At 38.8% G+C, this 23,774-nt stretch overlaps 2 protein-coding genes across 2 annotated transcripts; one reads left to right on the forward strand and one right to left on the reverse strand.

Annotated features, from left to right (window-relative positions):
* Positions 1-2,407: 2,407 nt before the first annotated feature.
* Positions 2,408-3,364, reverse strand: LOC120028411 (odorant receptor 131-2-like). The gene has a single exon (XM_038973637.1). It carries the CDS (start codon positions 3,362-3,364, stop codon positions 2,408-2,410), a length of 957 nt encoding a protein of 318 aa, XP_038829565.1.
* Positions 3,365-17,660: 14,296 nt separating this feature from the next.
* Positions 17,661-22,186, forward strand: LOC120029048 (diablo homolog, mitochondrial-like). The gene is made up of 6 exons (XM_038974340.1): positions 17,661-17,979; positions 18,135-18,267; positions 20,045-20,170; positions 20,346-20,456; positions 20,753-20,849; positions 21,479-22,186. The coding sequence occupies exons 1-6, from the start codon at positions 17,870-17,872 to the stop codon at positions 21,676-21,678; spliced, it is 777 nt and encodes a 258-aa protein (XP_038830268.1). The 5' UTR covers positions 17,661-17,869; the 3' UTR covers positions 21,679-22,186.
* The last annotated feature ends 1,588 nt before the right edge of the window (positions 22,187-23,774 follow it).

The raw sequence follows: 23,774 nt of genomic DNA on the forward strand, positions 1-23,774 counted from the left end.
TGTCTTTGTGAGACGCAGAGTGGGTGAACGGATGATCTCCGCATGTGTGGTTCCCACCGTGAAGCATGGAGGAGGAGGTGTTATGGTGTGGGGGTGCTTTGCTGGTGACACTGTCTGTGATTTATTTAGAATTCAAGAGTACACTTAACCAGCATGGCTACCACAGTATTCTGCAGCGATACGCCATCCCTTCTGGTTTGCGCTTAGTGGGAATATCATTTGTATCAACCAACACATCACCAGGCTGTATAAGGGCTATTTGACCAAGAAGGAGAGTGATGGAGTACAATCACCCAACCTTAACCCAATTGAGATGGTTTGGGATGAGAGTGAAGGAAAAGCAGACAAATGCTCAGCATATGTGGGAAATCCTTCAAGACTGTTGGAAAAATATTCCAGGTGAAGCTGGTTGAGAGAATGCCAGGAGTGTGCAAAGCTATCATCAAGGCAAAGGGTGGCTATATGAAGAACCTCAAACATAAAATATTTTGATTTGTTTAAGACTTTTTTTGTTACTACATCATTCATTATGTGTTATTTCATAGTTTGATGTCTTCACTATTATTCTACAATGTAGAAAATAGTAAAAATAAAGAAAAACCCTTGAGTGAGTAGGTGTGTCCAAACTTTTGACTGGTACTGTATGTAAATCTGATTTCAGTTTATTTCATTTTTTTTTATCTGCAGAAATGTCTAACAACCTGTTTTTGCTTTGTCATTATGGGTTATTGTGTGTAGATTGATGAAAAAAACAATTTAATCAATTTTAGAATACGGCTGTAACCTAACAAAATGTGAAAAATGTGCACTGTACATATCTACCCCTACCACTCCAGTGTACCTGAACATTGTAAATATGGTATTGGCACTAACCCTGGAACTGATCCTGTATATAGCTTACTAGCTTTCTCATGTTCTTCTTAATGTCTATTTCTCATGTGTTTTTGTTCTACTTTACTTTATTTATAGTAATATACATTGATATTGATTACTGCATTGTTGGGAAAAGAGCTCACAAGAAAGGCATTTCACTGTACTTGTGCATGGGACAATACAACTTGAAACTTTGGGACTCATTTAAACACAGATGCATGCTCTCGTCCCTTTCATGCAGAATGTATTGTAGGATAAGTGTGATTTATGGTTACTGAGAAAAGTGCTAACTATAGATATTTTCAATATGCTTTAAAAGTATAGGCTATTCCAACTTGCTGTTATATTTCTTGCTGTGAGGCCTACTCCACTTATGAAAGGATTGATATGACAGCCTTGTGGGAACACGACGGCCTATGACATAATTCTCAGGAACTAATGTAGTTTGATGGGAATTGGGAAGACGACCCAGTGAGTAATAGAACCCCAAGAGTTTGTCACAATAACTGTTGAGTGAATTTCAGAATCAGCAGAGTTGAGTATCAGCTCATACTTTGTTACTGTAATCTTTCAAATCTGTCTCTATAGCTCCTCACTGCAGGTTTTCACAGGTCTGTTTAGATGCATATACTGGCACACAACAGTCAAGGTTCATGTCATTGATACAGTTACCGTACATTTCCTGGAGCTAATCACAACTGTAACTCACTGCAAAAGCCACTTATTAAAGCAATGTTTTATTTCTCTCAATCAGGTCATCTTTGAAATTACTGTAACGGCTGTCAATGTCGTTCTCCTCCTCGGACGAGGAGGAGCATGGATCGGACCAAGATGCGGAGGGATAAGTGTTCATTATTTAATGACAAAACAACAAAGCACTTCAACATACAAAACAACAAACGTGACAAACCCGAAACAGTCCTGTGTGGCCCAAACGCTGACACAGGAACAAACACCCACAAAACACAAGTGAAACCCAGGCTGCCTTAGTATGATTCTCAATCAGGGACAACGATAGACACCTGTCTCTGATTGAGAATCATACCAGGCCGAACACAAAATCCCAACATAGAAATAGAAAACATAGACTGCCCACCCAAAACTCACGCCCTGACCAATAAACACATACAAAACAAGAGAAAACAGGTCAGGAACGTGACAATTACACACATGGTTAATGTTGTTTGAGACGTTTACATTTTTTCTAATTAGAAGACAAGCTGCAATGCATATACTATAATTAGCTTAAACACATAAGCATATGTAACATAGCTGTTCATTAAAATATACCTTAAGATTAACACAATATATCATTGTCTGTGGTCTTTGAAAACAAAAGTGCATTTCAATACCACAAAATCATGTGATCAAATCAAATCAAATCAAATTGATTTATTTAGCCCTTCTTACATCAGCTGACATATCAAAGTGCTGTACAGAAACCCAGCCTAAAACCCCAAACAGCAAGCAATGCAGGTGTAGAAGCACATGATAAATAATAACAATACCAATGGCCTTGCCTGTTAAGCAAGTGTTATGTTTTCATATGACCAGTAATTATTGGGGAAATGTTCTTATTCACCCCAAAAAATACATAATATTTAATTGCAAGAAAAAACTTTTCATCCCTTAGGCCATAGACAAGTGGACAAAGACATCGCGGGGCCAGAATAAAAACAATGTAATCAAAGAATCTCACATCAATGTACAATTTCAAATTAATTGGCAGGATGGCAGCCTCCATGAACGGGCACCACAGCTGGATCAGACACAGGAACAACTGGATAGCGTGGAGAATCACCGTTTTACGACCTTTAGATAAAGATTTCTTATTGTCCGATGCTTCTTTGGCCACTGCAATTATTCTAACATAGATAAACACAATGGTGATGGACATGACCAGAAAGTAGAACTGACCTATAACTGATCTAAGGTGTCTCTGCCACTTGTGTGCAATAAACATCTCTGCTGAACACAGCTTATACTGCGTGTAGAAGCCCAGAGGGACTGAGGCAAAGAAGATGGAGACAATTATGATGGGCTGTATGGCGCTGATGCTGTGGATGAGTAGGATGCAGTGAATGGCTCTGCGCACAGTGGAGAGTTCTCCGTGGCGCAGGGGCATGCAGATGGCCACATACCGCTCCAGGCTCATGGCTGTCAGAGTCAGCGGCGTGACAAAGGTCAACTCACTTAGCAACACACAGAAGACAACACACACAGCAGCTGGCAGGGTGACACTAAAGTAAGTCAGGAGGAGCAAGTTATTAGTCATGATTAGGTACAGACAGTCAGCCAGCAGTGTGTGAGCAAAGAAAACATAACGTGTGTTTGAGAGAAAGGTGTCCTTTTTGAAGAAGGTGAAGATGAGCAGGCAGATGATGTAAATGAAGATTGCATTTATCACCTGGACTATTATGATCCTGTCATTAACTTTTTGCAGAGAGGAGCTGCTACCATCATCTGCAGTTGTTGTATTGTTGTTAGCCATATCACACAAGGGAATAGCCAATAACAAGAAGTTATGTACAGGAATTGCATTTCATAAACATGTTACAAAGGATGACATTTAAACATGAAATCATGTTAACTTTCTAGCAATAGATAACATATTTAAATATATTTAAAATCTTAGATGAAATTAAAAAAGCAGAAGCACATTTCCAATACAATGCTTTGTTTCTTCTTGGTCGTAGGATATAGATTTAAATATGGCAGGTTGCCTTAGAAAGGAAATATGCCATTGAAGCAGCACAGTACAAACAGGTATTCTCTCAGTCTCCTCTTGAATCCTCAGGCAAAGATCTACTGACAGAGTGCTCTGCATGAAGTCTTTATAGAAAATTTTATTTATGGAGGATTTCTCAAAGGAATGTTGTCATGAACCTTCAGATACACCTCATTCCTATATTTAGACCAACCATATAATTACTGTACTGCACAGTAATCTCATAGGATTATAACATTTCAACATGTTTTCAGGATATATGCCTATGTGTGGCTTTCACGAGGAGTAACTCACAGATTACAGTAAACATTTTTCATCAAATATAGTGATATTTCTGACTGAGATGTGTAAATAGGCCTACATGTGAGTGTTAGCAGTGTTTGTTGTGTAGCAGTACAAGTGCAGTTGTACTGTAGATACTATTGATGCGGAAGTTTACTCATAACCCGCAGTCCCTCCTGCCATTATATGTATCATTCTTCTGCAATTCATTACTATGGGCTACATTGAGGTTTTTCTTTCGTTATTTTTATCTGGCGTTAGTGCGTAGCCTAAGCCTAAACTTTAGGCCCTAACTGTAGGTAGGCTATGCTCGCCAAATACACGCCAATTGTTAAATGCTTTTGGGAACTTGGGCAGAAAAAGTTCATGTCGATCCACTGAGGCAAAAAGGACAATGTCATAGTTTATTTCAATAAGAGAAAATCTGTGAAATGGAGGGTTGAAAAGAAATAGCAGGGAGGGCCAGAACAGTAGCCTAATGTTTGCGAAATATTTGGTGAAATGGTAAAAGAGCATGATAGCAGTGCTGCGGCTATGTTATGTGTGATGATTGTGAGGCGCTATACAAATTCGACAATCACAAGACAGAGACCTAAAAATGGTACGTCAAGGGAACAGTAGGCTACTATTCAGATGGGTTAAATTGAATAGTAGTCTGGACACTGACTGTAGGTCTATAACCTCTCACATAGCCTAATATAATATTAACTCCAAATGTACATTTGGAGAAATATTATTTATTTATTTCAGCATCTTGAGAGTGCACGGTTAGCGACGTCTGTAAAGGTGCTATCTTTATTAGCATCATAAAATCAAATAGTATTTGAACCACATAAAATATGCATCCAAGCCGAACTGAAATCTTATCAGAAACCTTTTGGGTCGTTTTAACAGGTTTTAATTTCCTTAAATCCAGTCAAGCTGATGTCATTTGAAATTATTGCATTTTCCCCTCCGCCCCTGAATGTATTTGGTGCGTGAGAGAAGCAGAGATGAAAGAGAACTTCACCGATGTCAATTAGATTAAAGCAATAATTCTAGCGAATTATGACATTATTCTGATGAGCAAGAGTTTATTTAACATTTTAGGGCAACAAGTAATGACAGAAGAGAAGCTGCATTTGTCTAATTATAGAGAGAGAGGAAGAGGCAAAGCGAGAGGTTTTACTCCGCCCAAAATCTGTCAAAGAAAATAATATGTTCACAAAATGACGAATTGTTGTATGTTGTATGAGAGTGTCGAAATTAGGCGTGAAAAACCCAGCAGCGTTGCAGTTCTTGACACAAACCAGTGCGCCTGGCATCTACAGTTGAAGTCGGAAGTTTACAGACAATTAGGTTGGAGTCATTAAAACTAGTTTTTCAACCACTCGACAAATTTCTTGTTAACAAACTATAGTTTTGGCAAGTCGGTTAGGACATCTACTTTGTGCATGACACAAGTAATTTTTCCAACAATTGGTTACAGACAGATCATTTCACTTAGAATTCACTCTATCACAATTCCAGTGGGTCAGAAGTTAACATACACTAAGTTGACTGTGCCTTTAAACAGCTTGGAAAAATCCAGAAAAATATGTCATGGCTTTAGAAGCTTCTGATAGGCTAATTGACATCATTAGAGTCAATTGGAGGTGTACCTGTGGATGTATTTCAAGGCCTACCTTCAAACGCAGTGCCTCTTTGCTTGGCATCATGGGAAAATCAAAAGAAATCAGCCAAGACCTCAGAAAAAAATTTGTAGACCTCCACAAGTCTGGTTCATCCTTGAGAGCAATTTCCAAACGCCTGAACGTACCACGTTCATCTGTACAAACAATAGTACGCAAGTATAAACACCATGGGACCACGCAGCCATCATACCGCTCAGGAAAGAGACGCGTTCTGTCTCCTAGAGATGAATGTACTTTGGTGCGAAAAGTGCAAATCAATCCCAGAACTTCAGCAAAGGACCTTGTGAAGATGCTGGAGGAAACAGGTACAAAAGTATCTATATCCACAGTAAAACAAGTCCTATATTGACATAACCTGAAAGGGCGCTCAGCAAGGAAGAAGCCACCGCTCCAAAACCGCCATAAAAAAGCCAGACTACGTTTTGTAGGAAAAATGTTTGGGTCATTTGGCAAAGGTGTATGTAAACTTCCGACTTCAACTGTAGATGGGTCCGACCACCATTAATCAAATAAGATCTGTCTTATAAATTAGGGTTATTTTAGATCATTGTCCTGTTGAAAAACAAATGATAGTCCCATTAAGCCCAAACCAGATGGGATGACGTGTCGCTGCAGAATGCGGTGGTAGCCATGCTGGTTAAGTGTACTCTTGAATTATGAATAAATCACAGACAGTGTCACCAGCAAAACACCCCCACACCATAACATCTCCTCCTCCTTGCTTTACGGTGGGAAATACACGTGCTGAGATCATCTGTTCACCTACTCTGCATCTCACAAAGACACGGCGGTTGGAACCAAAAATCTCCAGGGACAAATCTCCACTGGTCTAGTGTCCATTGCTCGTATTTCTTGGCCCACTTATTTGGGCTGTATTTTCTGAGGCTGGTAACTCTAATGAACTTATCCTCAAATATCTTCTGTATACCCCCCCCCCCCCCCCCCCCCCCCCCACCACCACCACCACCACCACACACACACACACACACCTTGTCACAACACAACTGATTGGCTCAAAATTCAACAAATTAACTTTTAACAAGGCACACCTGTTAATTGAAATGCATTCCAGGTGACTACCTCATGAATCTGGTTGAGAGAATGCCAAGAGTGTGCAAAGCTGTCATCAAGGCAAAGGGTGGCGATTTGAGGAATCTCAAATAAAAAATATATTTTGATTTGTTGAAGACTTTTTTGGTTACTACATGATTCCATATGTGTTATTTCATAGTTTTGATGTCTTCACTATTATTCTACAATGTAGAATGTAAAGAAAAATCCTTGAATGAGTCGGTGTTCTAAAACTTTTGACCGGTAGTGTAGCTTTGACCATGGGTTGATTAGTTGTTTTGGTCTTTGGCTGCTGCAACACAATGTCTGTACCATGCTGCTCTGGGACCAGGTTTGGTGACAACTACTATGCACATGTTGTTGATTATCATTTCTAATACACAGCTAGATGGCTTCCCATCCATCTTCCCATCAGCCAGCTGGGAAGACTACCGGCAAAACAACGTCTGACCAGAACATAGCCTGCTGTACCTGACTGTTAGTAGCCAATAGGCAGACATCATAATGTGACTGACCAAAACATAGCCAAAACATATCCTCTCTGGGCCTGACTTTTGTTGTCTTCACTGTTGATATGTTTTTCTCCATGCTGGTCCCTCATAATGAGAATGGTGATGAAATACTTGCTAGAACTCCTTTGTGGCTAATTAGCTCTTTTTGAAAGTCATTAAAAAATGTAATTAATTATTCATCATTCTGCAGTACCTTATGATCATTGTTTGTTTTGAAAAGCAACAACAATTCGTTGCTGTACAGGGAGAGCCGGGGCTCAGTATTTGCTCTCTAATATCAGGTTTAATTAGGCGAAAGTTAGAGAGAGATCTGAGTTGTCCTAATGAGCCCCTCAGCCCCCAACCAGCTGGTGGTGATGATGCTCAATGGCCACATGTCTGACGCTCCTTCTCAGACAATAAGTCTCATAATTATATACTGTATATCTCTATTAAAAAAATGATCAACAACTACTAGGCCACTACTGTACGTCCCATAATATGACCTCATACCATAGAGGTCAAGTTGCATTGCTCTTTTATGTATCGCCCATGTATGGTAAGCAAAATTACGTTGAAAAAACATCTTCTCCACATGAAGTTAGGTTCATTTTAGGTTCTGAATTAAAAGGTGAAAAGATGTATTTTCCGAACGTTTAAAATAAGTATTTTTGGACATTGAAAATACATATTTTCCAGATGTTTCAAATAAATAGTTTCCGGACGTTGAAATTAGGTTAATTTTCAGTTCTAAAGGAAAGTTGAAAATACGTATTTTCCCGACATTGAAAATACATATTCTCCGGACATTGAAATCAGGTTCATTTTCAGTTCCTAATGAAAGTTGAAAAGACGTCATTTACAGACATTGAAAATACAAAATGTTTTGGTCATTGATTTTATGTCCAAATTTCAACTGCACATGGATTCTCAATGAAGTAAGCTTCATATCACAATAATATTTTTTTAATCAATTTAATATTGGAAAGAGAAGCCAACAGAAGATCGCAACATAGAATATTTATTAGTGTTCCCAATGACACAGGCATTTATGTTAGCTTTTTCAAATGCTTTAAAGGGGCAATCTGCAATTTGAACTATAACAAAGAAGCACCCCACCATTGATTTTGTAAACAGTTGAGGGATGGGCCTGGAAAAATGTAACCACGCTCAAACTCATGGACAGAAATATGGATACAAGGACTGACCATCCATATAAAATTGTAGTTTTAACCATGTTTGAAGCAAACAGTATTTGTTTCTATTTACATTGTTTACAAACAACGGAGTAAAACAAGTTTATGTTTTGGGTTCTGAAGGGGAATGAAAGTTGAAGTAAGCTCCTGTGGCATTTATAAGTTCTATTCTTCAAGAATCAATAGGTATTTATAATTAATTTAAAAGTCTTAAAATGGATGAAGAAAGTGCACATTTCCTCCCTTTGAAACTAGCAGTGATGACGCTCAAAGTAGTACAATTTATAGAATAAACCAACAGACCAATTCAACTACAATGTTTTCAGTAATGGTTACAAAAATATTTTTTTCTTGTTGTGTCTGTGATATGTTGTTGTTTATCTACTCTATGTAAGGGCAGACGCTGGAGACGAGAAGCAAGTACAGGGAGTGAACATTTAATGGAAAACGGACATAAAACAAAACGCGGACAGCGTCTGGACAGGGGGAACAACACGACATTACGACAATAATGCTGACATGGGGAATAAAACTGAGAAACAGACAGATATAGTAAGGGGCAATCAACAACGTGAAGGAGTCCAGGTGAGTCCAATGAGCGCAGATGCGCGTAATGATGGTGACAGGTGTGCGTAAAGAAGGGCAGCCTGGCGCCCTCAAGCTCCAGAGGGGAAGCAGGCGTGACAGTGCACCTTCCACTAGGGGCGTCACCCGGCGTCCCACCTGGGCGAGCCTGATGGGCCCGGCCGATGCATGGGCGCTGGACTAGCCGGCGGATACGTGGGAGCCTGACGATCCGGCTGAGGCGTGAGAGCCTGACGAGCCGGCTGAGGCGTGGGAGCCTGACGAGCCGGCTGAGGCGTGGGAGCCTGTCGAGCTGGCTGAGGCGTGGGAGCCTGACAGACCGGCCGAGGTATGACATGGGATGGGAGCCTGATGAGCCAGCTGAGGCGTAGGAGCCCGACGAGCTGGCTGAGGCATGACGTGGGATGGGAGCCTGCCGAGCCAACCAAGGCAAGGAAACCTCTCAAGCCGGCTAAGCCATGGAAGCCCAACGAGGCAGCTGAGGCACCCCCGGTTCAATCGGCAGCGGCACCCGGACCCGACACCACCACCAAAAACTAAAAATAAGAACTCCCTAATGCACAGCACAGTTTAGTTCAGTAGAGTACATTAGAGTAAAGTAGGGTACAATACAGTACATTATACTGTACTATAATCTACTGTGCTGTACTGTAGTCTACTGTACTGAACTATACTTGACTTACTCTACTGTGTTCTACTTTACTGTACTGTAATGTACTCTACTGTAGTGTGCTGACCAAAATTTGGACACACCTACTCATTCAAGGGTTTTTCTTTATTTTTACAATTTTCTACATTGTAGAATAACAGTGAAGATATCAAAACTTTGAAATAACACATATGGAATCATGTAGTAACCAATTTTTTTTATTTTTTTTTTAAGTTCATAGTTTTGATGTCTTCACTATTATTCTACAATGTAGAAAATAGTCAAAATAAAGAAAAACCCTGGAATGAGTTGGTGACCACGTTGGGAAAACGTTGAAAAAAATAGTTTCCCAAAGGATGTCTCCGTCGGTGCGTGCTTAGTGGGGGGTTTATTTTAATGTTATTTCATTAGGATCCCCATTAGCCGATGGCGACAGCTAGTCTTACTGGGGTCCAACACATAACAAAAAATACATTGTAGATCAAATACTTTACAATTTACACTACCGTTCAAAAGTTTGGAGTCACTTAGAAATGTCCTTGTCTTTGAAAGAAAAGCTATTTTTTTGTCCATTAAAATAACATAAAATTGATCAGAAACACAGTGTAGACATTGCTAATGTTGTAAATTACTATTGTAGCTGGAAACGGCTAGTTTTTAAAGGAATATCTACATAGGCGTATAGAGGCACATTATCAGCAACCATCACTCCTGTGTTCCAATGACATGTTGTGTTAGCTAATCCCAGTTTATAATTTTAGAAGTCTAATTGATCATTGGAAAACCCTTTTGCAATTATGTTAGCACAGCTGAAAACTGTAGTGCTGATTAAAGAAGCAATAAAACTGGCCTTCTTTAGACTAGTTGAGTATCTGGAGCATCAACATGTGTGGGTTCGATTACAGGCTCAAAATGGCCAGAAACAAAGAACTTTCTCCTGAAACTCGTCAGTCTATTCTTGTTCTGAGAAATGAAGGCTATTCCATGCGAGAAATTGCCAAGAAACTGAAGATCTCGTACAACGCTGTGTACTACTCCCTTCACAGAACAGCGCAAACTGGCTCTAACCAGAATAGAAATAGGAGTGGGAGGCCCCGGTGCACAACTGAGCAAGAGGACAAGTACAAATAGTACCCGCAAAACACCAGTCTCAACGTAAACAGTGAAAAGACGACTCCGGGATGCTGGCCTACTAGGCAGAGGTTAGACTGGCCAATACAAATAAAAGATTAAGATGGGCAAAAGAACACAGACACTGGACAGAGGAACTCTGCCTAGAAGGCCAGCATTCCGGAGTCGCCTCTTCACTGTTGACGTTATGACTGGTGTTTTGCAGGTACTACTTTTCTTTCAATAACATTTCAGCTTTTAATTTGTTATTAATTTGTTAAAAGAAATCTAAAAACATAATTCCACTTTGACATTATGGGGTATTGTCTGCAGGTCAGTGACACACAATCTCAATTGAATCCATTTAAAATTCAGGCTGTAACACCACTAAATGTGAAAAAAGTAAAGGGGTGTGAATACTTTCTGAATCCACGATATGGTAGAGGCTGAAAAGCCATGACACATACATTTTTTCAACAACAGGTTATGGTAAATAATATCAAAGGCTGCACTGAAATCTAACATAATTTCTTTCAACACATCATAAGTCATTTGTGTCAGTGCAGTACATGTTGAGTGCCCGTGTCTATAAGCATGCTGAAAGTCTGTTGTTAATTTTTTAACAGAGAAATAGCATTGTATTTGGTCAAACACCATTTTTTCCAACAGTTTGCTAAGAGCTGCTTTACCATTCTTCGGTAGCGGAATGACTTTGGCTTCCCTCCAGGCCTGAGAACAGATCACTTTCTCTAGGCTCAAATTAAAGATATGACAGGGGCCTCCCGAATGGCGCAGCGGTCTAAGGCACTGCATTGCAATGCTTGAGGCATCGCTACAGACCCAGGTTTGATCCCAGGTTGTGTCGTGACTGGGAGTCCCATAGGGAGGCTCGTCCGGGTTAGGGGACGGTTTGGCCAGCGGGGCTTTACTTGGCTCATAGCACTCTAGGGACTCCTTATGGCGGGTGGGGCGCCTGCAGGCTGACCTCGGTTGTCAGTTGAACCATGTTTTCTCCCACACATTGGTGCAGTTGGCTTCCGGGTTAAGCGGGCAGGTGTTAAGAAGCGCGGTTTGGGTTTCGTGATCAGGTGGCAGCGTGGTAGGCACAGCTTGTCCCATGAATGAATCACAAAAATTGAGGATTAGCTGATAACTACGAAAAACAAACATTCTGGATAATATAGAGAATCTGGAACTATTTATTGATCAGCATTTTGATATGCTCGAAAAAGAAACACATTGAAGTGAACAAGAGAATACCTTTCCTCGAGTTCTGGAGTGAAACGGGAGGGAAGCCACCGTCTAAAATATCAAATTTAACATTGGAGCGGGACGTTTTTATAACTTTGTGTCCAGAAGATAGAGCATTGCTTACAAGCATGAGCGAGCAGTTAAAAAAAATGGGATCTATTGCCTGGGCTACTGGGGGAGGTTGAGGCCTTAAACAGGAATGGATTACAGTAATAAAATGATGGAAGAAATAGGAGCGGAAAATAATATATTGAAAACTACCGTGGACTCCCTAAAAGACACTACAGAGAGGCTACGGTATGATAATAAAACAATAAAACCCGAATTACTTGATCTAAAGTGCAGAAGTATGAAAAAATATTGTTATAATGGGAATAAAGGAGGATGAAAATGAAAACTATCAGTCAACGGAGGAAAAAGTCAAGGTGTTCATGAAACGTAATCTCAAGATGACAGACACACAGGACCGAGGTAAAGACAGTTTCAAGTAGGATATTTGCGCTTTCAAACCTCAATAGCTTTCAAACCACTTGAGCCACAGACTCCAAAAAGTGTCATGATGTTGGAAAAATTGCACACAACATTGCACAGGTCGTATTTTCACGGTTTGGACATTAACTCACTTTCCAAAGCTAATAAACGTGGAAATGTGAGCAGCATTTTGTATTCCTAGTTGAATTAGTTAGGGAGCGTAAACAAGTACAAACTTTTTTTACATTCAAATTTCAATAGCTCTTTGGTCATGTGACCTACTTGACTCAAACAAGGTTCAGAATGTCCACTGACTACCCTTCTATATTGCACACCATTTAGTTTGTCCATTTTCATCTCACAAGATTTTACATGAATTTTTCCAAATTTAAAATTTCAATAGCTCCTTGGTCATGTGACTTACTGACTTCAAACAAGGTTCAGAATGTACACTCAGTGTGCCTACACATTGCACACCCTTTACTTTGTCCATTTTCATCTCACACGTTTTTACGTTCATTTTTCAAACTTCAATCGCTCCTTTGTCATGTGACCTTCTGACTTCAAAGAAGGTTCAGAATGTCCACTGACTTCCCTTCTATATTGCACACACTCTTGTTTGTGTACTGTAAAATCACAAGCTGTAATGTACATTTTTCATAGGTTTAAATTTCAATAGCTCCTTGGTCATGTCAATTTCACACCTAAGCATGCTGTGGATATACACCCATATTGCATAACCTCTAGTCATGTATCTTCTTCTATATTGTTTTACATTAATATTAGTTTGACAATTAGGGGGTTTAGCCCAGTGTTGTGTTTACCCTTTTCTTTAATATTTATCTATAATAATTGGTAGTTCTAAGTACTTATTTTCCCTGTTTTTTTATTTTTCCACAGAACTTAACAGCGGTACACAATAGGAGAGAGACAGATATCTCCTTTCGTCGTTAATATCAACCATAAAGGAAAATGACAAAGTACTAGAGTCATGTTATTAATTGTCCAAAGCAGGGATGGAGAGTGAGCTAGGCTGCAGTGGGTTTGCTGGTCAATACATATACTGAACATGTAACCACAGTAATGGTGGCCAGTAAATCAATGAATAAAAATGTAATATTGACAAATTAAACAGAAATTGTAGACCTTTAATCTTTTCCAACATGTCAACAGACACTTTACTTCAAATAAGTACAAAACATTTCACAGTGTTAACTTTCTCTTTATTCCTGGTTGATGTACATTTCAGAGCCTCTTCAGTGTGGATGGGGTATAGCATACATTTTCAACAACACTGCACTTCCAGTTTGTGTTCTTTACTCTGTTGAACTATTTTGTCTTCATTCGTAGGCACAGCACATGGAACCACCGTTGGCATGCAAAACATTCAATCTAAAACAAAACAAAGCGTAACACGTTATAAATAATATCAAATATCAATGCAGTGTGACGAATCAGCCATCCATTGTGTTATATCATAAATTGTCTGACATGCTGTCACTGTTGTCAAAAGATTAAGGTTGGCTTAGGTTGGCTTGCGGTCGGCTCTGGCACAGCCATGGCACAAAACAACAGGATATAATGTGATGCCTAAGACACATTTTTAGTTAGTCATTAGCGGCCGTTAGAACCTTTCTTCCTTTTTTATGTCGGAATACAACAGGATACAATGAGGACTACATGAACTATGTCTTGCATGTAATGGACATAACAAAGCACTGGTCTTGTGATATATTTAGGTTGTTTCCTCTTCATTATTAGTATTATTTTAAACAATTGAATCCAATGAACTGTGCAGGCTGGGCTGACATGCTTATAGCCTTGCTAGGCCTTTCTAAATATGAGCATGCATTTATAAGATTGTGCTGTTATTATTTCTATTAATATGATCTATTATTGTTTTTTCTGACTGTTTTCCATATTATTTGGTTAGTTCCCTTAAGCATCCTCATAGATATTTATGTTATCATGGGACTGCTCATATTTTTCACATGCTCTGAATACAACAAGTGTAGACCTTACCGTGAAATGCTTACTTACAAGCAAAGGCGCGTCATGAGTCAGGGAGATGATCTGATAGTCTTAGTGACAACAGACCTAGATATGGGGGGAGGTTTTAGTGGGTGGAATATTAGGAATATTGGAGGTTTACAAAGTTGCAGCTATAGTATGCTTTACAGTGTAAATTATTATGGTACAACTATATGGACACTTAATAATCATTGTGCTTTTTAATGGTAAGTTTACAAACATTGGTTGTGGTAAGTATAATTGAAACTTGGGTATTATTATGGAAAGTGTGGAAATAAGTACATTGGTACAGCAGATCCCCTTATTGTATGGGACACTTTCAAATGTACTTTTAGAGGCCATTCAATACAATACTCATCATTAAAACAAAATCAGTTTAGGTCAAAAGAGATGAGACTGATAAAGGAAATAGAGGAAGAAACAGAGCAGGTAGATGGTAATGGAAACTGTACTACAGAGGCACAAAAAAAGGTTAGACGAAAAACAAAAAGAATTGGAGGTACATATTCAAGAACGATCAAGTGTAATGTATTACAAAAATAAAGCGAATTTGATGGGATATGGTGAAAAATGCACAATTTCTTGAATCTTCAACATAGAAATTCTACCAAAAAGAATTTACAGAAACTCGTTACAAATAATCAAGGTATCCATGATTCACCAAATGATATTTTAAGCATATGTCTCCTCCATTTCCACTGAATGTCAACTGTAAGGATTTCTTTCCTAATAATAATAATAATAATGTAAAATTAACAAATTTACAGAAAGACCTGTGTGAAGGCCAACTTACAGAAGAGGAACTTTTTGAGGCAATAAAATATTTTCAGTCTGGAAAAACACCAGGGCTTGATGGTATACCAGTAGAGGTATATCAGACCTTTTTGAAGTACTCAAAGACCATTATTAGCATGTTTTAATTACTCTTATACAAATGGTAGACTTTCAGGTACTCAACAAGAACGTTTGATTTCGTTAGTACTAAAACAGGACCCAGGTGGTAAGTATACAGATCCAGTCCATTTAAAAAACTAGAGGCCTCTAACATTTCAATGTTGTGATGCGAAAATCCTGGCGAAATGCATAGCACATAAAATATAAAACGTTTTTACCAGATATTGTTCATCCTGGTCAGACAGGTTTTTTACATGGACAATATATTGGAGATAAGATACGATAATTACTTGAAACAATTGAACATTATGAAACATCGAAGATACCAGGCCTGGTCTTCATAGCAGATTTTGAAAAGGCGTTTGATAAAGTACGACTAGAATTTATATATAAATGCCCGGATTACTTTAATTTTGGTGAATCTCTTATACAATGGGTTAAAGTTATGTACAGCAACCCCAGGTGTAAAATTAGATCCAACAAGAACATCAAGGGGTTAGAAATCCAGGGGATAAAAACAAAAATGTCATTGTATACCGATAACTCTAGTTTTTAAATCCGCAATCTGGATCCCTGCACAGTCTCATTGAAGATCTTGATAACTTTTCTAGCCTCTCTGGATTAAAACCTAATTATGACAAGTGTACCATATTACGTATTGGATCGTTACAAAAATAGTGTTTACACTACCTTGTAGTTTACCATTAAAATGGGTGGATGGTTAAGTAGATATACTTGGTATTCACAACTCAAAAAATATAAATGAACTTACCACAATTCATTTCAATAGAGTTAGCAAAAATAGATAAGATTCTGCAACCATGGAGAGGTAAATACTTGTCTATCTATGGAAAGTCTTTGGTCTTATCACAGTTTACTTACTAATGGCACTGCCTACTCCAGATTACTTGTTTTTTAAATCATATGAGCAAAAAATATTTCATTTTATTTGGAATGCTAAACCAGACAAAATTAAACGTGCCTATTTATATAATGAATATGAGGGGCCTAAATTATTCAATATTAAAGCTTTAAACCTCTCACTAAAAGCTTCACTCATACATAAATTATTCTTAAACCCAAAATGGTTCTCCAGTAGATTATTATGAAAGGCTCATATGTAAAATGTATTTATATGTAGTAAAAAAGCTGTAAAAAAACAAAGATATTTGTCCTCCGAAGAAGGTGGAGGTTTTTTTTTTTTTTTTTTTTAAAGAAGCGTGGTTTGGCGGGTCATGTTTCGGAGGACCCATGACTCGACCTTCTCCTCTCCCGAGCCTGTTGGGGAGTTGCAGGGATGAAACAAGATCGTAATTGGATCGCAATTGGATATCACTAAATTGGAGAAAAATGGGGTAAAATAAATAGATATGACAGATAGGAATATGATGGCTCGGGGTTCGTTGATGGCATTTCCTGCCTAAGTTTAACAACTTTGTCAATGAAGATTCATAAAAATAATTGGCAACATCAAATGGTTTTGTGATGAATAAGCCATCTGATTTGATGAAATTGAGTTTGTCTTTCTGCCCATAATTTCCTTTAAAGTACTACATTTTTTTTATTTCCATCATTATTTACTCATAATACAGTTTCTTCTTATTATTGTTGAGTTTAGTCACATCATTTATCAATAGTTTGATCTACGATGTGTGTAGATCAAACTATTGAGAAATTATGACCAGAATAAGACCAAAGAGGCATTCCAAGAAAATATCCCAAACACAAACAAGATGACTCTCCTTATTGTATTCCAGCCTATATGTTTAACCATTATCTCTGGCTTTTGAAAACCAGTATAATGTTCATTGTCACTACATACCAAATCAATTTGGCCACACATAATGGTTGAGGTCAGGATCAGCCTGAAGTTGGGAGCACCATTTTGTGGATATGTGTAGATCAAACCACCATTAAATAATCCAATTAGATGGTGCCTATAACTTTACCATTTATTTGTGTCTGACATACTGTATAGCTAGATCTACACAACAGATGTAGTGGGGGACATGGACTCTTCTCAACATTAGATCACCTTTGATGTGAATGTCTGATACATTTGGGGGTGAACTGCCTGTCACTAATTTTAATTGGAGGGACACTGATTCATCAGTAAATTAATCAGTAAAGTAACTCGAGGATGATATTGAAATATTTGTTTTGCCAGAAAAAAACTGTGGACGGATTAGTTCAATTTACGTAACCTTGTGCTTGAGCCCCCTCCTGAAACTTCAGGCAATGTCTAGTTGGCACATTTCAGGAGACAGTAAACAAATCAATACATCTGTGTGATGGGAGGCTGCTTGTTCTGTGGCCTTAAAAATACCCCTGTGACTCTACAGGATTCAGGAAGCACAGTTGGGCAAAGGAATACAAGACTACAGCAGAAACACAGCATACAAATTTGAAACTATTTTACCACTAGGTGACGACAGAGACTTACTTTTTGTCGTAAAGAATTCTGGTAAAGTTTAAAATTATTTATTGAGACTTTAATACATCATATAAATGTACCTAATATAATTTATTTTAGTTGAAGAGTAATAAACGATATTACAAGTAAAATGCAAGCTATTAGACAATGCTGTTTGTGCTACTGGGGGACGGACTTCCTTTTGCTCCTGACCAATATGGCCGCGCTCAGAAGAAGCATTGCATGTCTACATTTCTTCAGGTAAATATCTTTATAATAACAACTGCATCATTGCACCCTAATTCATTGTATTCGTACGCAAACAGAAACAGTTTCGTCTTAGATAAGTATCGAATTGCTGTAATCACTAAAGCTTGCTAATATCAGTGTTGTTGTTTACTCTCATTACCTTGCAGGAGCACAGCAGCGAGTGTCCTCAACAGTAGGAAACCCTTGCGCCAGAGGCTCGTGCGTTTCAGAGATGTTACCAGAACGAGCTTGGTCTCTTTGAGTGTTGGCAGTGGACTGAGCGCTGTCCCCTTCATGCAGGTAAAGGACCATTTTCCCTCTCTTGCGCGCACGCGCGGGTCACTCAATACTTTATATTAGTGTCATTGAATAATGCTGAACAACTTGAATAAGGCTGACATCATATACAATGCATTCGGAAGGTATTTAGACCCCTTGACTTTTTCCACGTTTTGTTACTTTACAGCCTTATTCTAAAATGTATTAAATAAATAAAAATCCTCATCAATCTACACTCAATAAGCTATAATGACGAAGCCAAAAGAGATTTTGACATTTTTGCAAATGTACAAAAAAATAAAAAACATACATACCTTATTTACACAAGTATTCAGACGCTTTGCTACGAGACTCGAAATTGAACTCAGATGCATCCGGTTTCTATTGATCATCTTTGGGATGTTTCTACAACTTGATTGGAGTCCACCTGTTGTACATTTTATTGATTAGACAAGATTTGGAAAGGCACACGCCGGTCTATAAAAGGTCCCACAGTTGACAGTGCATGTCAGAGCAAAAACCAAGCCATGAGTTTGAAGGAATTGTTTGTAGAGCTCCAAGACAGAATTGTGTCGAGGCACAGATCTAGGGAAGGGTACCAAAACATTTCTGCGGCCTTGAAGGTCCCCAAGAACACAGTGGCCTCCTTCATTCTTAAGTGGAAGAAGTTCAGAACCACCAAGACTTCCTAGAGCTGGCAGCCCTGCCAAACTGAGCAATTGATGGATAAGGGCATTGCTCAGGGAGGTGACCAAGAACCTGATGGTCACTCTGACAGAGCTCCAGAGTTCCTCTGTGGAGAACCTTCCAGAAGGACAACCATCTCTGCAGCACTTCACCAATCAGGCCTTTATGATAGAGTGGCCAGAAGGAAGCCACTCATTAGTAAAAGGCACATGACAGACTGCTTGGAGTTTGCCAAAAGGCACTTAAAGACTCTCAGACCAGGAGAAACCATTTTCTCTGGTCTTATGAAACCAAGATTGAACTCCTTGGTCTGAATGCCAAGCGTCACGTCTGGAGGAAACCTGGCACCATCCCTACGGTGAAGCATGGTGGTGGCAGCATCATGGTGTGGGGATGTCGTTCATTGGCAGGGACTGGGAGACTAGTCAGGATCGAGGGAAAGATGAACAGAGCAAAGTATAGAGAGATCCTTGATGTAAATCTGCTCCAAAGCGCCCAGGACCACAGACTGGGGTGAAGGTTCACCTTCCAACAGGACATCGACCCTAAGCACACAGCCAAGACAACGCAGGAGTGGCTTCGGGACAAGTCTCTGAATGTCCTTGAATGGCCCAGCCAGAGCCCAGACTTGAACTCGATTGAACATCTCTGGAGAGACCTGAAAATATCTGTGCAGCGACACTCCCCATCCAACCTGACAGAGCTTGAGAGGATCTGCAGAGAAGAATGGGAGAAACTACCCAAAAACAGGTGTGCCAAGCTTGTAGCGTCATATCCAAGAAGACTCAAGGCTGTAATCCCTGCCAAAGGTGCTTCAACAGAGTGCTCAGTAAGGGTCTGAATACTTATGTAAATGTAATATTTCAGTTATTTAAAAAAATTAAATTATGAAAGCCTGGTTTTGCTTTGTCATTATGGGGTATTGTGTGTGGATTGATAAGGGGTAAAAACAATTTCATCCATTTTAGAATAAGGCTGTAACGTAACAAAATGTGGGAAAAGTCAGGGGGTCTGAATACTTTCCGAATGCACTGCACATGAATGCCTTAATCGTAAAAATCCCCCCTTTCAGCTCATATATTGAACTTTTTCTGTTTCTCTCCCTATCCAGCAAGTGGAGAACCTCTCTCATGAATCCCTGATCCGAAGCGCATCCTCTATGGTTACAGACAGTGCAAACACTTACCTCTCCCAGACCACTCAGGCTCTCGTAGACTCCATCACACAATATTCCAAAGTAAGTACCTGAAGGGGTCATAGTGGATTTTTGTTATCGTATATGCTAAGATGTACAGTGTGATAATTATATCCATAAATATCAAATGCTAATTTAACCAGTAAGGCAATGGCATCATGCTACCTAAATGACCCTTCATGTTTTTGACCGTTTGTTTTGTTTGCGTTGTCCTCAGGCTCTCCATACCCTCATCGCCCTTCAGAGGAGATATCTGGCTTCACTGGAAAAACTCTCCACTGCTGAGGAGGATGCCATTTGGCAAGTGATCATTGCCCAGCGTGTTGAAGTAGGTGTATGAAATGTGTCCTCAAAATAAACCAAAAATACACTGTTGTCTTAAGTCATCTTTCAGAAAAAATATATGTTCCTGTATTTTTGTATCCAGCCATCTGGAAAAGCTATGTCTTTAGGGTGTCTTGTTATTTCCAAATAACTTTTTACTTGATTTACAATCTAAAATAGTAAACGCTTTAGTCACTCCTGTTTGCCTTTTCAATTTTTAAAAGTAAATATGGTTTGAGTTCTATAAACTTCTCAAGAATGTAATGAAATGTTCTGATGGGTTTCTCTCTGTTCTGTCAGGTTGGTGACAGACTAGATGAATGCAACCGCTTCGAGTCAAACTGGATTAATGCCGTCAACCTTTGTGAAATGGCAGCTGAGGCAGCATACAACACAGGTATGTTTATTACCAGTGACATTACTGAAAAGGTTGTGTTAAACATGTTTGTGACTGTCCATCAGTGTTTTGTTACTTGTCATGTTTTTGTTTGGACCCGAGGAAGAATAGCTCCTGCTTCGGCAAAAGACAATGGGGTTCGAATAAACCAATACAACCTGTTTATCACTAAATTGAGGAACTTAACGACAACCTGATGCTCCTTGCTCCCCATGACAGTTAGCATTCCTCAGTCATTACTGTTATTCTCACACAGACGTTAACCTGCCAGTGCAGTAATAAACCTACGAGCTCTAATAAAGGCCCCCATAATGTTTGTTTTTCTCCATCTCACTACTTTGTAGTTTGCTGTTTATGCCCCTCTTTTTCAAAACCTGTCAGTCTCACTCTTTGGCCAATGTATGGATCAGTAGCTGTTAGTGAATACAGCTTTGTGATGGTAAAGAAGACTTAAACCTCCAGGTCACCATGTACTCTAATTCCCATGATGCAGCACAATAGAGAAATGATGGACAAGGGCACCTGCTCAGTGTCACCCGTTATCATCATGGATTGAAGGTTTCATCTTCGGCCCCTTTCTCTGTTATGGTGAAATTTGACTAAGACACCGTCTTATGTTTGTTTCCCAGGAGCTGAGCATGCATCCGTCACAGCCAAGACCAATTTGCAGGTGGCCAAGGTTCAGGTGGAGGAGGTCCGGCAGATATCTGTGGATGCTGAGAGGAAGCTGACTGAGACCCAGGCCGAGGAGATCCAGAGGATGGCAGAGTATGCCTTCATAGAGAGTGGCGGTGATGACGTGCATGAGGCTTACATCAGAGAGGACTAAGACTAATCCTGAGAGTAAAACAAGTTTGAGTAATTTATTGTGGTTTAAATCCTCAACAAGTAGACAGTACACAGTCCATCATTTGAGAAGTTCAGGAGTTTTGAGTCATTGGGGTTGTTGTTTATATAAAATTATTATGATAAACAAAAAGAATGTAGAGAATTTAGTGGTGAATTGAATAACACCAATCTTATTTAATAACACAAAGTTATTATATTTTAGTGGATGAAATGTCATGCTTCCTTGTTTATAAAGCTGAGTTGATTACAATTTCATGCACTTATTTGAATTTGAACTGTAACATTAAATTATAATATTTATTTGAATACAGCTATGAATAACAACTTCAAGTCTTTAAACTGAAAATAATAATTGACAATCAGGGTATCCTAAGTGAATTGTATGGACTATGGTCAACATAGCAGTACAGTATGGTGGCATTTGTTTATTTGTATTTTATGATATGTAAATTAAATAACTTTATAATAAAAAGTATATTTTCCATATAGCTGTTTGGATTGTATTCTGTTTCTTTTGGTTTATTGGACATTTTCTCCAGAGTGAATATACTTGTCAGTATGGATTTGAATACTCAAAGTTTACAATACAATTCAGCTGAAGAATAAAAAATAAAACAATTGTCTAACTTTTACAGAGAAGGAGGGAAGTTAATATTTATCTGCATGTTATGGGGTTGCCTGAGAGTCCGTGTGAGTTCTGTAAAAATGTGGTATTTGGCAGTAAGGATTTTTCTTTACTGTTAATTGTGGGTGAGACTAGATGTCATAGTTGGGAACTGTGTCTCTGCCAACCTGGAGAGAAAAATACCACTTGTGGTCCTCTTGGGGACATATTTTGTTTGCAAAAGTGGGCTGTTTTCCCCTATTAACTCTGCATAAAACCAGTGACGTCATTTGAGACATTCATTGACCAATCTAAACGAGGTGCCAACTATTTTTAGGGTTTCAGGTACTTTTTATGCCAAGAAGAACTTCATTTTTTGCATGTTGTCAGAAAACCGTTTTTTATATACACATCTAGTAGTTGATGGCAAAGTGCTGTTTTTTTTCCCTCACTAATTTCTCAGGATTTCTGAAAGAGGAAATATCAAAATGTTTCTTGGTACTTGGATCTGCCCCTCCACCATGTCTTTGTTATGTCTGCCCTTTCACTCAACACTTTTTATTCTTTGCTAATAATCCGCACACATTTCCTCCTCACAGCTTTCAGTCTATTTTGCTAACCCCTGCTGTCATCACCCAATCCACCATGTCACCTAAACCAAGGGCTCTGACAACACACAAAATAACATTAAGATACGAGGTCAATGGGTTTGGAAAACAGGTTGATACTTGAATTGGCTTCTTTTTGGTCAGTTTATGTTTATTTGACATGTTTATTTAGTTTTTAATATTACCTTGAACATAAGGCAAACCAGTGATCGTGTGTGTAATGTCTGGTACTGTTTCTTTCTTTGTGAAGAAGAGAAAGGAAATAGTACAAAAACAATTCTCAATCTATGAGAGTGTAATGTGTTGTCCATTAGACACACAGAAGGCTGGGGGGACATGTGAACAGGTGAATGAATGAGCTGAAGATAACTTGTGTCAGCTGTCAAAGTTCATGATGTGGGAAGCAGTTCAAAGCAAAACCCACTAGACTATGAAAGAGCTCTTTGGACTGTGTGAAACATTTGAGCAGCTTTATGGATTGCTTTGTGAATTCTAATTAGACACTTTTTTAATAGAAATGTAGTGTTTTACTTTAGTGTTTTACTTTGTCTCATTGTGTGGTAATTGTATGGATTTCTTTAATACTTGATATAACTATCTTTATGAGGTTTTATGGAGTCAAATGGAACTGAAACAGAAAATCCCCAAACATAGATAACTGTATAGCATGCTCTGTGTGTTCTTTACTGTTTGACCTTCATGTGTAATATTGTTTTAGTGTAAAACTGTACCTGTAGATGGCAGTCTAAATCTATAATAAAATACAATAAAAGGCTCAATTCAATCAAACCTGGAATTCCAGTATTTCCGTTTTTTCTCAGTGGGGTGTGACCATTTTTTTGGAACAATGACAGAACTCTGTCT

This window comes from Salvelinus namaycush, chromosome 34 (genome assembly GCF_016432855.1).
Source record: "Salvelinus namaycush isolate Seneca chromosome 34, SaNama_1.0, whole genome shotgun sequence".
Lineage (NCBI taxonomy): Eukaryota > Metazoa > Chordata > Actinopteri > Salmoniformes > Salmonidae > Salvelinus > Salvelinus namaycush.

Excerpts from the sequence above, each read along its gene's own strand:
- LOC120029048 (XM_038974340.1), top strand. The coding sequence starts at position 17,870 with ATGCAAGCTATTAGACAATGCTGTTTGTGCTACTGGGGGACGGACTTC. Across the intron at positions 17,980-18,134 it reads GCATGTCTACATTTCTTCAG|GAGCACAGCAGCGAGTGTCC; the intron begins GTAAATATCTTT and ends ATTACCTTGCAG. Across the intron at positions 20,850-21,478 it reads TGAGGCAGCATACAACACAG|GAGCTGAGCATGCATCCGTC; the intron begins GTATGTTTATTA and ends TTTGTTTCCCAG.
- LOC120028411 (XM_038973637.1), bottom strand. The coding sequence starts at position 3,364 with ATGGCTAACAACAATACAACAACTGCAGATGATGGTAGCAGCTCCTCT.